This window comes from Larus michahellis, chromosome 3 (assembly GCF_964199755.1).
Source record: "Larus michahellis chromosome 3, bLarMic1.1, whole genome shotgun sequence".
Lineage (NCBI taxonomy): Eukaryota > Metazoa > Chordata > Aves > Charadriiformes > Laridae > Larus > Larus michahellis.
This window is the reverse complement of record NC_133898.1, coordinates 21,556,733-21,570,401: the sequence shown is the minus strand read 5'-3', so window position 1 is coordinate 21,570,401 and position 13,669 is coordinate 21,556,733. Positions and strand designations below refer to the sequence as shown.

Genomic DNA, 13,669 nt, shown 5'->3' with positions numbered 1-13,669 from the left:
AAATGCAATTTCAGAAACGCAATACAAGAAATTTGCTTATGCCATAATAGCCTGAACTATCTCAAAGTAAACTTCTGCTCTGACTTTAAACTTCTGCAGTCCATGCATATTTGATTTTCCTACTTGAATCGTGCACACATCATAAAATACGATTGTTTAAAACTCCTGAAGAGCAGGAACAGTAGGAGATTCATTACATTTTCCTAGTAAAATATTGCAAAAAAGAGTATTAAGTGGGCAGTTTTAATAAATAGCTACAGTTTACTTATACTGGAGGTTGTTTTTTCTCTCTGCATCAATTTGTAACTAGTTAAGAGGGGAAATGTATTATCTTTTTTTCTTCAGATTTCTTTATGTCCTTTTCAACACATGTGCGTGGGCGCACACACAACCTCTCACAGTACAAATTTAACTGACAGATGGGGATTATGGATGGGATGGATGGGAAACTAAAGTATGTAACAAATAAGACACAGTGAAACAGACTCCAGCCCTTTGTGTTTTACGCTGAGACACACAGACATGGTACACAGACAAGTGAGAAGAACTGACACTGGTGAACTGCTTTAAGAAAACTGACTTACCTTCTTGTAGGCACACAGGTTTATCACTTGGTTTCCAGCTCAGGGAGCCATTAAAGTGTCTCACACAAAGTTTTTTTGAAGTACCATTAAGCCTGTATCCTTCTTGGCAATGAAACCGGACTACCACACTTTCAAAGAAAACACCTGCACTGGGTGTCTTGTATCCATGTTCAGGAGCTCCAGGATCAGCACAAGCATTTAGGTCATCAAACCCTATGTCAGACAAAGACACAATCAAACTGTGTTCATTTACTCCTCATGCAGCCGTAATCATGCTTTTCCATTTGACATCTGATCTTCATGGGGGCCTCACCTCTTCCATTAACGACCACTAGCAGCCCTACTTGGGTATGGGGCACTCCAGGCTTGGGAGAGGACCAACCTCCAGCTACACCAGAAATACTTGGGTGACAGAAATACTCCCGTCTTGTCGTGCAGCTACTGAGGAAGGGAAGTCAACCACACTCCTCGGTAGCCGACCTGCATAAAAATAAAGCACTTGACCCAACCTACCAGTGGGGACTGCACAGTAATGTATCTGTAATTACTCTTGGCGACTGTGGGCTTTTGGAGGTCTGGTACAGTCACTGGAAAGAACAATAATGTGTCAGAAGCAGAGAGGAAGAGGAAATAAAGAAAAGGGCATGAAACGTAACTGCCTTCCAAAGACATGGGAACTAAAACAGACGATGAGCTGCTGGGTACAGGGAGATTTCGAGCTGGGAGGGAGCTCTACCACTGGGAAAAGGGACGCCTTGATGTTGGATGTATGTGATCCCCCTACCACATTGGCTTGGTGTCCCTACCAAATTCTTAGAACACCGTTACGGGAGAGCCGTATTACTGCACTGACACCCGAAGGGAGTTTGCAAAGCCCTTTACTTCCACAAAATTAACTGTAAAATAACAAACAAAAACCCAACAGTTGCAATCATAAAATGTGACTGTTTATCACTTTATCAAATGCATTTCAATGTCATTTGCGTAAACTGAAGCTTTTTTTACTGCAAAGCAACAAAGCTTTACTGCAGCACTGAACAAGTACCGCATACTCAAAGAGCAAATAGCTTTGCAACAGGAACAGCAAGGGGACAATTAATGCCAGTGGGAGGGATGCCTGGAAAATTTGAAAATCATCGCACTGTAGCTTTAATGTTTTGATTTTAAAAGCATGGTATCGGAGAGCCTCAGCTACTTCCTGCAGGATAAGGATGAAGTGCCTCTGTGGTACAGTCAGAGACAAGGGAGATACTACAGTAGAAGACTTTTCAAAACAAATCTCTGTTTCCTGAGGCCAAATCATTCCCTCCACCAAAGGCCTTGGTGGGACACTGTGGCAGCCCAACGGAGAGCACTCAATGCTTTTGAACATTGAATTTCTCCCTCCAGTCCCCTGGCTGAAGGCTGCTACTGGAGAACACAAGAAGCACATGGCAGGCCACTGCGTTGTATGTGCCATCACCTGCTCCTGCTAGCAGAGGCAGGGCACGCTGCCGGCTCACCGGAGAGGACTGCGCCTTCCTGACTCCATACACGGCTGATTTTAGGTGCGTCTGGGTCACTGCACTGAACTCCCCAACCAGGCTACAATCTCCAGCAGGTGCCCTGATGGGCAGAACCCAGCACACATACCCAACTGCCACGCGTGTCGGAGGGGACCATCACCTACACCCAGCCTCTGCCCCTCTGCAGCGCTCCGATACCTGGGGTTCTTCACCGAAAGAGGCTTCACTAGCGTCCCCTCTCTTTGCTGAAGCAGCACAAGAGCAGCAGAGCATCTGCTCTTAACGTGGTTTTACTCCTCCATCCACTGAAGTTTATCAGGAGAACTGAAGGGCCAGAGCAGTAGCCAAGTCAAACAAATCTCTGAACTTCACGCCCGCTCATCTGCCGCGTGGCTCAAGACCTCCAGTGCCAATTGCCCGAGACTCTCTATTATTTGCTAACACGACGAACAAGGAGAAATACAGTCATTACGTTCATGGAATTACACACTGTAGGCAATACTTAATAATAGAGAAGGGCTGTCCATTTTTACCAGAGGTTAAAAAGAAGCTTCTTATGCTTCAGGCACCAAACCCACATCCTTCAATAAAGTCAGTGATGATCTTAATTATCTTCCATTAAACCAAGGGATAACATGACATTTAGCTCAATTTTGTTACTTCGGTGATTGCTGAATTTGCAGTCAGGCACGGAATATTATAACCCCCCTTGAAATATGTGTCTTTTCTTACTAGCTGCATCAGGGAAAAGTACACACCTGCCTACTACTATGCCTCTGCAACAATAAAAAAAAAAGAAAGGTGCTGAGGTCACATACAATTTGCCAGATTAAAAAAAAATAAGCCAAGCTCAGTTCTCAGTTTTCATTAAGTCAAATACGCAAAGTTAGAGATTTTGGGATTGTCAGGACAAAACCCAATACAGAAGGCAAGAACGTTTTTTTTCGCCTAGTGCAGCCTAATTCTGTGACCCTACTGTCACTTTTCTGGTGACCTCTCACAAGCAAAGATTTTCGTTCCTCCCAGGGATCGTTTTCCAGTAGGTTGATCTCTTAGGTGCTTTTTCTCGAGTGCAGTTTCCGAGCAGACAAATCTATCCCCAAGGGGAGTTCCCAAGAAGGAACTGGAACACAAATGGAAAAATTGAATTATGTACCCTCTAGTTTCTACAGAGCCAGGAGCCAGCTGTTATTCAGCTGCTGAATAAGAGACGACACACGGAATCAGCACAGGATCACTGCTTCCATGCAGCATTTCCATTGCTTGTTCCTGAAGCAAGGAAGAAGGACAAAGCCTGAGGGAACAGCTAGTTAGGTGGATTACACACGCCATATGGTAACTTCTCTTGGTAAGACCATAAAGGCAAAGCAAACAAAACCCCAGCCCCATCTTGTCTCCAAAGATATCAACAATAGACTTGGCCCAAATCTTGGTCCTACTAAAATCAGTGGAAGTCACTTGTGTGGTAAACTTCTTTTTGAAGACGTGTATGATGCGGGCACAGAGCAGTGAAGCCAGCGCCATGCCACCTCTTCCTGCTCTTTGGCTGAGGAGGAGTCAAGGTCATGTGCGAGGGAGCTACGGCGAGACCTGCCTCTGTGCCCAAGTATCTCAACAGCTTATTCAGCTGACAGCTAAGTCCATCACTGAAAGTTTTCAATTTAAGAACAACGGTTCTGGTATGATATTCAAGAACAACAATGCTGAAACATCCCTGAGAACTGCCATCTTCCAGTGGTCCTTAATGAGATCAGAATTGGACCCTTTACATAATAATCCTTTTCATATAGTCTCGTTTAGTTAAACTCCACCCTATCCTGTCAAAAATGAGGAAATACATGTCTCAAATAAAACACAGCTTGGTACATTAAGTCTTTTCTTCTCACAGTCTTTAGTTTCTTTCCTTTTTCAAAGCTCTGCATTTAAAAGCAGCCACTCAAAGTTGTGATATAGTATTTTTATAATGGCAGGAGTAATCTCACATTACAGATGGGATGTCTTTTGCTTTGGTCCCTTTAGAACCTGATGAAACCAGCCAAAACAGTTTTCAGCCAGAGCCACCAGATAAGTTTTTGGAAAGAACCATAGAAGTTACATAAATGGGAAAGCCAATCTTTTGGTTATAATAGAAAGGTGTTATCCTGCAGGAAAGAGTATATCAAATAAGACAAAAAATAACTTAGAACTACAATGGATTCGGTTTCTTTATAAACCCTTCAATGAGTCTTTGGGGAAAAGAATGAAATTTTACTTTGACTGCTGGACTTTTTCTCATGGTTACAAAGAGGAAAAGGGGGGGGGGATCACCAGGACCTACTAGTAAAAACTGTACAATGCAGTTGCCAAATAAAGCAGTAAATTTTCAAGTTATCTATATAGTAAAAATTTAGTAAGGTCAGCAGCCATCATCATAATCAACACTAGCAACAACTTTATGGGATGCTATTGTATGGCTTTAAATCCCTAAAGTAAAGACTACACAATTACTGCTGAATCCGCCTTGAAGACTTTCCTTTTCATGGCACCTTTAAGTGATATTCTGTAAAATATAAAGAGCAATAATACCTTCTGGTGAGGCTCATGAGTACCTAAGGTCATCATCACCAGCAATACATGCCGTTGATACAGAATGTATTTCGGTTGTGGTATTTACCGTATTTCTACTGTCGGACCAACAGGAGGTCATCAGAAAATAGCAACGCTCTAAACCTGGATAAAACAGAAGCAGTTTATAAGGCTTCTTATTTTACCTGAATTACTTGGTATTGTCAGTCAGATAAAAATGATGTCAAATTAATCAGTAGACTGAAAAATAAGCAATGCTCTCCTTGGGATCTAAAACGAACCATTGTAATTCATTTGAACAGACTGTATTTCTAGAATTCTCCGTTATACATTCTCAGACATATGATTCATCTTGTCCCGAATGAAAAGCTTGAAATACAGGAAGCCAGGGGAAAATCACATATTTGTCATAACAAGACATCATGATAGCCACAACTGAACTTCAGACAGGCCTCAAAAAAAGGCAGGAGGAAGAATCCGTCAGCTCTTCCCATCATTCTCTATTTCTCCACTCCTTTTTCTCAGTTTCCTCTTTTGTTTTCCTTGTTACCCTCTTCCCTCCCCTCCATATCTTACAGCTCCATGTAAATTCATGGTGCTGGTGAGGTGATTTCTAATCTAGATTCGATGGACCTCTCTGCCTCTAAAACTGCTATATAGCATTTCCCTGACAAACTGCTGATACACGTCAGCTCAGCAATGGCTGCCCTCATTCTTGAACAGAGACAGCACTCTAATTTCAGTGTTACACGCACAGAGTGAAGGAAAAGTGGCATATAATGTGTAATACTATTAAAGATACAGAGTATTTCCGGTATTTGCCTTCAGTACGATGGAGAATGGACGTCTTGTAGAGCAACACCTGTATTTGGGGTCACTAAATCAGCAAGCCCACCCTACCTCAGTCGGGGGTGGAGGGAGGCAGAGGCTTTGCAGCCTGTGGCAGGACCAGAGTGCCTGCACGCACGCTTCATCAGGAGACTGTAAACACTGCAGGAGCAGGTTATTTTAGGCCAGGTCTCGGTAAAAAGCCGAATTAGGACTAAAGCAGAAGGGCCACAAGTGCAAACACGCCGAGGGCTTGCTTGTCTCGTACAAAAGAAAAGTCATTTTCATCCCTTTAAGAGTTTCTGCCCTGTTTCTGTGAAAGCCGCCCAGGCACAGCATCGTGTGCCTTTGGCTGTTTATGCTTCCTTGTTGTTGATGATGTTAATTGAACCATCCGCATACCCCTGCAACAAGAAAAGGAAGGATGTGCTTCGATTAGCATCTAGCCTTGGAAGTGAAATGAAATTATAAGCCTGTGATTTCATTAGTGAAATGCCTGCTAAAATCTAAACTCTCCTTAATCCCTAAAGGGTCGCTAATGCTTAATCTGCCCTGAGACTTCGGCAGCTTTGTAAAACCCTGCCCTGTTTAAGATGTGAATCACAACCTCCCTTGCTATCCTTGCAGAACAATCTCCCAACTCCCGGCGCTGTTGGATATCCCTCCTCACTCGGCTGAGCCTTACGCAGGGATCCTAACAACCCACTGGAAGAAAGGGAGATGTCCAAATTACTTTGTAGGAGCAACAGAACAGCAAATAAGACCTCCAGGGGGTGGGTACTTTGCTTAAGCCACAAGCTGATCTATAAAATCAAGAACACCATTAAGCTTAATTCTCCTTCATATAACCCAGGAGTGTCATAGCAGAAAAATAAGGAAATCAGTGTGCAATGTAGTTCGGGAGCAGCAAAAGCGCCCATCTGCAATAAAAAATGAGCATGCAAGCCCTGCATGAAGGGCAACAGGCTCCAAGAGAGGCAACTGCTCATTCAAAAAGCTGAATGCTTGCCTCATTTGCAATTCCCATTTTTTTTTTAATCTTTCCATTTCACGCCCTCCTCTCCCCCAACCCCAGCCTTCCACTTGTGTTCTTCATCCCACTTCACTCCAGCCCTCCCCAGGCCAACTCACCACCTGCCCTTGCGCCTTCCTATTGAGACCTCCGTGGTGCCAAATCTTGCCCACCACTGTGCTCGCCACCTGCCTTTCTCCTCATCCCAGCGTGCGCTTGGAAAGGAGCAGTCACTCAGAGACGCTCCCGAGAGCGGTGGTCAGCTCAACCTTAAAATCCCCACTCGGGCATGACAAGTCCCCGGGCACTTCTGTGCTAAATCAAACTGACATCTCCCTGGAAAGCCTAAGGATCGCTGCTCCCCCCCGAGAGGGCACAGCAGGGGGAACGTGAGGAGGCGTAAGCAGGACCCTGGTGGGGCAAAAGGGTCCCTCCAGGAGCCCCGCTGGAGCTGCTTCTGCCTGGGAACCTCACCAGGGAGAAAGGGGGAAAAGCCGCAGCGTCAGCAGGGCAGGTTCTAGGGCCCTGCACAGATGACTGCGGGTGTAATAACAGCACCTTTATTTCAGGGGTCCTGCCTCCAATTAGTTACTCCGATTGCCGTTCGGCACTCGGGGATGACAGCACACCCCAGCCGGTGCCCGGCCAGCATCATACAGCAGGGAACAAGCTCAATTTTCTACCCATGGAGCTGATCACCGTTTTTAATTTTGAATGTGAACCTTGATTACCTCAACATTAGCCTAACGCTTGAGGAAAACCCACTTAAAATTACTGGAAAAATGAGATGCTTTAAGAATACAATCAGCAGAGCACTTCAGTAAACCCACAGCAAACTGAAAAGATGCATTTGTTTCTTCTCGAGTGTCAGTTTCTTCTAATTATCATCTTAAACAGCATAGGCCTGTCCCTTTAATCGTAACTTCTCGCAATTAATATAGCTATGTCATCTTTGTAAATAAGCCATTTCATTTACAATGCAAGAAGCACTTGTTGCTTCCAGCCTTTTGTAATCCAGCAAGTCTGACTGCGTGATTTATGAACCCTTATGAAATGTCGTATATTACTGCGTGATCCTCTGAACCTCCCATCACTGAGAGGAAAAACAAAACACAGAAAGTAAATCTGCCGGTGGTTCTGCTGACAGAGCCTCAGTTCTGCCACGTTTTTGTTACAGAAAGTTACCATGCCTATCCTGGGGTACGATTCAGGGTGAATAGAAGCCAACTTACCGCCCAAGAAACCCCACAACCTCTTCCCAGTTCCTCGACATTTAAACTGGATATTTAGTTTTCGAACAAAGCCATTGAAAATGATAACATTTGTATGCTGAGGGTTAAACCGAGGCCAGATCAAATCAAGCATTAGGTAGAAATGAGCAAAATCCTGAAGCCAGACTTTGTTCAGCTTTCTGCCAATATAAGGTGAATATTTTCTTCATTTCCATTTATTCAGCTAGTTCAGTTTAATGACTGGTTTTATTCAAGCTGCAAGTTCTGCCAGGAATTAAAAAAATACAAAACTATGTTTTTCTTTTTTATTCTGTGAAAAAAGAAGTAGGTGAGAATGAATTACTTCTTCAATGCCCTTGTTACAGATAATATTTCACGTTTCTAAGTGAATTTAAAATATAAAATTTGCTTAATAAATGTACATTAAGGTCTATACATACTTCAATAAATGGGCACATACCTTACACATCCTCCTATTCCTTATGCTGATAAGGCACTGTAATAAAGATTGTGTTTGCCAACACGTGCTTGTTGACTGGTGGCCCATAAGAATCATCATAAGGAATTAAATATGTACAAATCCAAAATATAAAACATTAATATATCGTTTATGTCAAGTTTTCCTTTTTACTGATTTAAATGAATAAGTGAGCTCATTACTTTCATTTAAATCAACCAACCCCGCTTGTGTTTTCATCCTCATGTGTAACATTTAATATATTACACGTCTAAGGATTTCATTAGCGTTGCAATATCGTTGATGTGGGAATCCAGCCTTAGGTCACCAAACAGGATTAATAACAACACAGAAAGCTACCAATAAGAAAGTGCCAAATAAAATAAAACTATATTCCCACAATTTCAAGAATGTTATGGGCCTGCTGTGTTTTTAAAAAGCAGTATCTAAGTATTGTTGTTTATCTGTCCCATATTTTTAGCACTCTGGAAAAAATTAATTACCATTACCACGGGTTAGTTTAAACATTTTTAGTCTAGACAGGCATCCCTTAGGAAATATAGCAAAAAAAAAAACATAAAAAATGATTCATGAGCTAGTTACTATAGTAATATTTCTCCTAGGCCAATAGCATATAATATTATTCATCACAGCAAATCCAAAGTAATGAAATGTCACACTGTTCAGCAGAGATCCTTGTTTCTATAAGATGCAGGAATCAAATACTCAGAGGCACGAGTTGGGGGGTTGGTATTTACGCTCTAATCAACCACAGACTTCCCTAGATAATGCTATATTTTTATTGCACACAACAGTATGGTAACCCAACAATTTTTGCTTTTCAGCTGTGCTATAGAAATTGATTTTATACTTTCACAAGAACAGGCAGAATTGGATATAGGATTAATGTGTGAATATTGTAATATTAAACTTTTAAATAAAGTGCACACTAGAGAAGACTGAGAGACGAGAGATTAAAAAAGCTGGCACATACTTAAAGCAGGAGAGCAGACAGACACCATTTCCAGCTTTTGCACTTGATTCCTCACCACAAATCCTCTGATGCTTCTGGATGCTCTGACAGCTCTGGTGCCCTACAGTGATTTTTCTCTATATGCACCTACCCGTGAAACCTTTCCTCTTAGATGGGGACCTCATTGCAGCCATCCATTTTTTATTCGCCCTTTCCTCTGCGTACGTTTTGCTTGCTGGTACGTACTTGGTTAGCCTGGCAAAGCTGGGACATTATTTACCTACAGGCCTGGGAGAGGTAAAGGAAGACGAGGTGGTCTTGCTGGTTCACCAGGTGTTTTCCACCGGAGGACTGTGATTGCGCCTTTCACGTTTGCTTCAGATCACAACGCAAAGCACTTCCACTCAAGCCAAGCTTTTAGAAAGCAAGCAGAAAATATCCACTGGAAAAAAAATACCCTGATGGATTTTGGTCCTAGGCTGGACTGAAGGAGAACTTCTGATTTCCTTCTACATCGAAAAGTGACTTTATGTTCCTATGTTCTGCTGCTACTGATAGCATTAAGCACAGGTTTTAGTCTGTTGTTTCCCTTCATGAGAACGCATTCACTGAAGAAAAAAATGAAACAAAGCTGGCTTCTTATTCTCCAAGAATGAGACAAACCCACAAAATAGTATAGAAAGGAAGCAGAAATCCAGTTGGGCACTGATAATGAAGCATTGTCATCACACCAAAACGATTTTTAATTAAGTTACTCGTTTAAAATTCTCTGTCCTGTGAGTTATTCTGTCCATACTGAAAATACTGGAAAAATCAGTAGTAGGTTAAGACGATGCAGAAGCATATTTTTTTCCTTTCTTATTGATTCATAATTGTGTTCCATTTAATTCCTCAAATCAGGGTAAAAACTCCCTTAAAATTTGTTCTGTTCAAACAGCTGGTCAGGAGTGGGACTGTAACAGCAGACAATCCAGCGGTGGGGCTGTCCCTACTAAAAATCCTCCTGTGTTCATTTTCCCGGTGCAGTCCTATCCGAGGACCTCCCAATGGCCAGGAAGTGATGCCGGACTGCCGCAGCATCGGAACAAGCCAACTCAAGGAGCAAAGTCAAAGAACAGCTAGTAAGCGAGACAGAAATATTTACAATTAAAATGTCCTGCCACTACAGAGCCTTCATATTTATCCCCCTAAAAAAAAAAAAAATATTCCCAAAAAATGGCAATGACAAATTTCACTGGCACGCACTCAATTTTTGTGGCATCATCAAAAAATCATCGGTGTGTAAAGTCCCCTCTGGCCCAGTGCTTCCCTTTTCAATGCAATCTTGTTTTCTCTCTAGCCAGTTTCCTATCAATTCGGTAATTCTTCTATTAATCCAAATCTTCACATATACTTTCCCCAGTGGCAGTTTATGAAAGTCAAGACAGACGATATCTGCTGCATTTCCCTTCCCAGGGAAACCAGCTGCCGTCTCAGGAGATTAACAGATTAGTCTGACACAATCTTTCTTTAATACATCTATGCTTTATTTTGTATCATACCTCCAAGACTTTTAATGTCTCTACCTTAAAAAAAAAAATCTAAAATCTTGTGAATTATTAAAGTGAGAGAACCAAGTCCCTGATTGCCCAGATCATGGGGCTTTCTTTAATCTGTGGGTATTAGAGATAGTGTCTTAGGGCACTACTGAAAGTCACTCCCTTTCAGTTATGGATATGGCAGTGAACTTACGCAGAAGAGGAAGAAGCTGAAGGCAGAAGAGAAACCGAAGAAACCAGAGCGGGAACAGCAGGAGCACCTGGCAAAGGTACAGAGATGGCATGTAGTGACATATAAAAATATGTTAGCCTGGAAGCTGACTGACAGCTGTTTGGATGGTGATACCACTAGAAGATAAGAAAGAAGGAAATGGAGACACAAGAAGAAGCCAACAGGGTTCCCAGTAGGCTAAAACTGGGAGCTGGAGAGGGACAAGAGGGAAGAGAGGGGGGAACCCTCAGTCCCAGGCAGCAGGGCTAAGGGGGCGGGCAGAGCCTGAAAAAAGAACAAGGCATCAATGCCAGGAAGACGGATGGCAGGACAGTTTTGGAGGCTGGCAATACACTAGGAGAGCCTCCCCAAGGGTTAGTGGCCTATCCTTTTGGACCGGAAGAACCTGTTTGGTTTTTTTTTTCTGCTGACACCTCTAAAAACCGCAGACTCCATAAGGTACTCTGCATTGACAACACTGAAGTTGAGATTGTCAGATGAAATCTAATACACTTTGTATAACATATACACATCGCTATCAGTCAGTTGAAAGATCGAGAGTTATGGCATTCGTGTGCACAGATAATAGGTGATGCTGAGCTACCTGATGCTCAAAATATTTTCATAAAAGCCAATCTGAAAATCACATATACTAGTTAAATGTAAAGACTATGGGCTTTTGTTCTTCAGAAAGTATTCACATCCCTACCTATCATGAAAATAGATTCTCATCATTTTGAAGGACTAGAGGAAGAGGAAGAATAAGCTGCTACTAAATCTTTTATGGCACTGTAAGTCGATTAGCTGCAAGCTAGGAAAGGTCTAGAACTAGCAAAGCGATAGTTCTTCGTTCTTATTCAAGGGACAAGAGTTTTAACCACAGAAACAAGCAATTTATTTAAAATGTATTTTTCTTAATAGATGATAATTTGAGGATTTCTGCAGCTTCTCTTTCCCCAGAGTGTTAAATGGTCCTTTTCAGAGCAACAGCTGCAGCAAACCTAGTTAATATAAAAAGCAGGCGGTACACAGATCCATACATATGCTTTGCGAGAAATAGGGAGCATATCCAGATTTATATGTGTGCCAGTCCCCTTGGATGTCATCATTGTGTTTGTTCTTTTAATAACTTTAGGCTCCAGTGATCAGAATAAAAATTCTATGCTGAAGCTAATGCTTCATCCTTAGTTCACCTCACTACTCTGAATTATATAGTAAGCAGACTTAAATAAATGCAGGAGTCTGGCTCCCTCCCTACACCGTAGACTCCAGCCACACACATAATGGGTTGCCTCATTTAATTCAGGGTCTCTCTTTTCAAATCTTACTTTGTTTTTACAAAATATTTGGCTCAGCCATTTCTTTTTATAACTGCACAGATTTTCGAGCATCCCTTCAGTGAATTGCAGTCTCCACTGATACAAGGAACACATCAAGCTTCCTGCAAGAAGCAAGAGCAGTTGGGTTATTTAGACAATTATGTTCTTCCTAATTATTATATCTACGCTTTACATCTACAGTCTCTTTGTATAAATGTAGCCCAAAATACCCAGTTAGTTAAGCAGCTTATTAAGTAGGCATGGCCTTTCAGTAGCTATTGTGACTACAGCATGCCAGTACTAATCTTATGATTATAAATGATTTTTACTCCTATAACCAGACTACAGATTACCCTATAATGAAGACAGGCGTATATATTTCCAGTTTACATGAGGGGCACTGAGATAAACAGAAGTAGGTCATAAACAGCACAGGCTAATGACATAGTGGAGAGTAGAAAGCCAAACTCCAGTCAGCCGGTACCTTGTCCAATATGCCTTACTACATCAAGATTAAAAGAGAGCTGAACATGTCTAAATATACTGCCATTTTCAGTTTCCGACCCCCGTAGAAACATATTTTTTTTTTTTCATAATCTGACACCATCTTGAACCTCATTCAAGACTAGCAACGAACTGCTTTAGAAAGGTCAAGACAATTCTTGCAGTCCTCGCTGGATTAGGCAAGACTAAGAGCCTTGTTTTGTTATGCATGAAATTCGTGGGTATTTTTTGCTTCCAATAACTCAACAACAGTCTCACAATAAAACTCTGAACTTGGCTGCTGATAATGCTGGTGGAAGAAGAACACTGATACGGTCCCTGCACCACTTTCCTGACCATTACACTATCTCGCCCCTTTGCTCTTCATCATTACCAGTTTTACCATCCTCCTGAGAACAGTAACGACCCTTTCCTTCCATGTCACCTCTATCCTCATACAGCTTTCTTCCGTGGCTGTGTTGGGGGCCACTTCCCAAAAAAAAATTTCTCTTAAATATCTTTGCCTTTCTTCCTTCCCATTCTACTTGATGGCATTCACCCTCCATGACTTGGCATCTAGTGTTTGGTGCCCAAACCGCCTTGCTACAACTGCCTCGAATCCCCCGTCTCCCGGATAATTCCCAGTAACGTCTCTGCTCTCGTGTCAATCTCTGCCAGGACCCTGAGGGCATTGATAGGCCTTAATGGCACTGAGTGGCCTCACCTGGAACCTCCACTCACACCCTCTGCCCGTGGCTCAGGAGCTCCAGGTAGCTCAGCCCTGAGCTCCCAGACCTGGCCTGGGTTATGCTGTAGGGGTGCCTGTCTCTGGCCCCATCTTTTGGGTGGACCTTGGACCTGTGTTGTAGCCCTATCTTCTGCTGCTCTGACTGGTTGGGCCCTGGACCTGGTTCCTCCCCTGGCTGCATGTGGGGCTGTCGCTGGACCCCGTTACCAGCGCC

At 42.6% G+C, this 13,669-nt stretch overlaps 1 protein-coding gene across 2 annotated transcripts in view; it reads right to left on the bottom strand.

Moving 5' to 3' along the window:
• Positions 1-13,669, bottom strand: part of SUSD4 (sushi domain containing 4) — a 71,512-nt gene that overhangs the window by 29,135 nt on the left and 28,708 nt on the right. For both annotated transcript variants that reach the window (XM_074579042.1, XM_074579041.1), the window contains exon 3: positions 585-797. In XM_074579042.1, the coding sequence (XP_074435143.1) occupies positions 585-797 (213 nt within the window). The remainder of the gene's footprint in view (positions 1-584; positions 798-13,669) is intronic.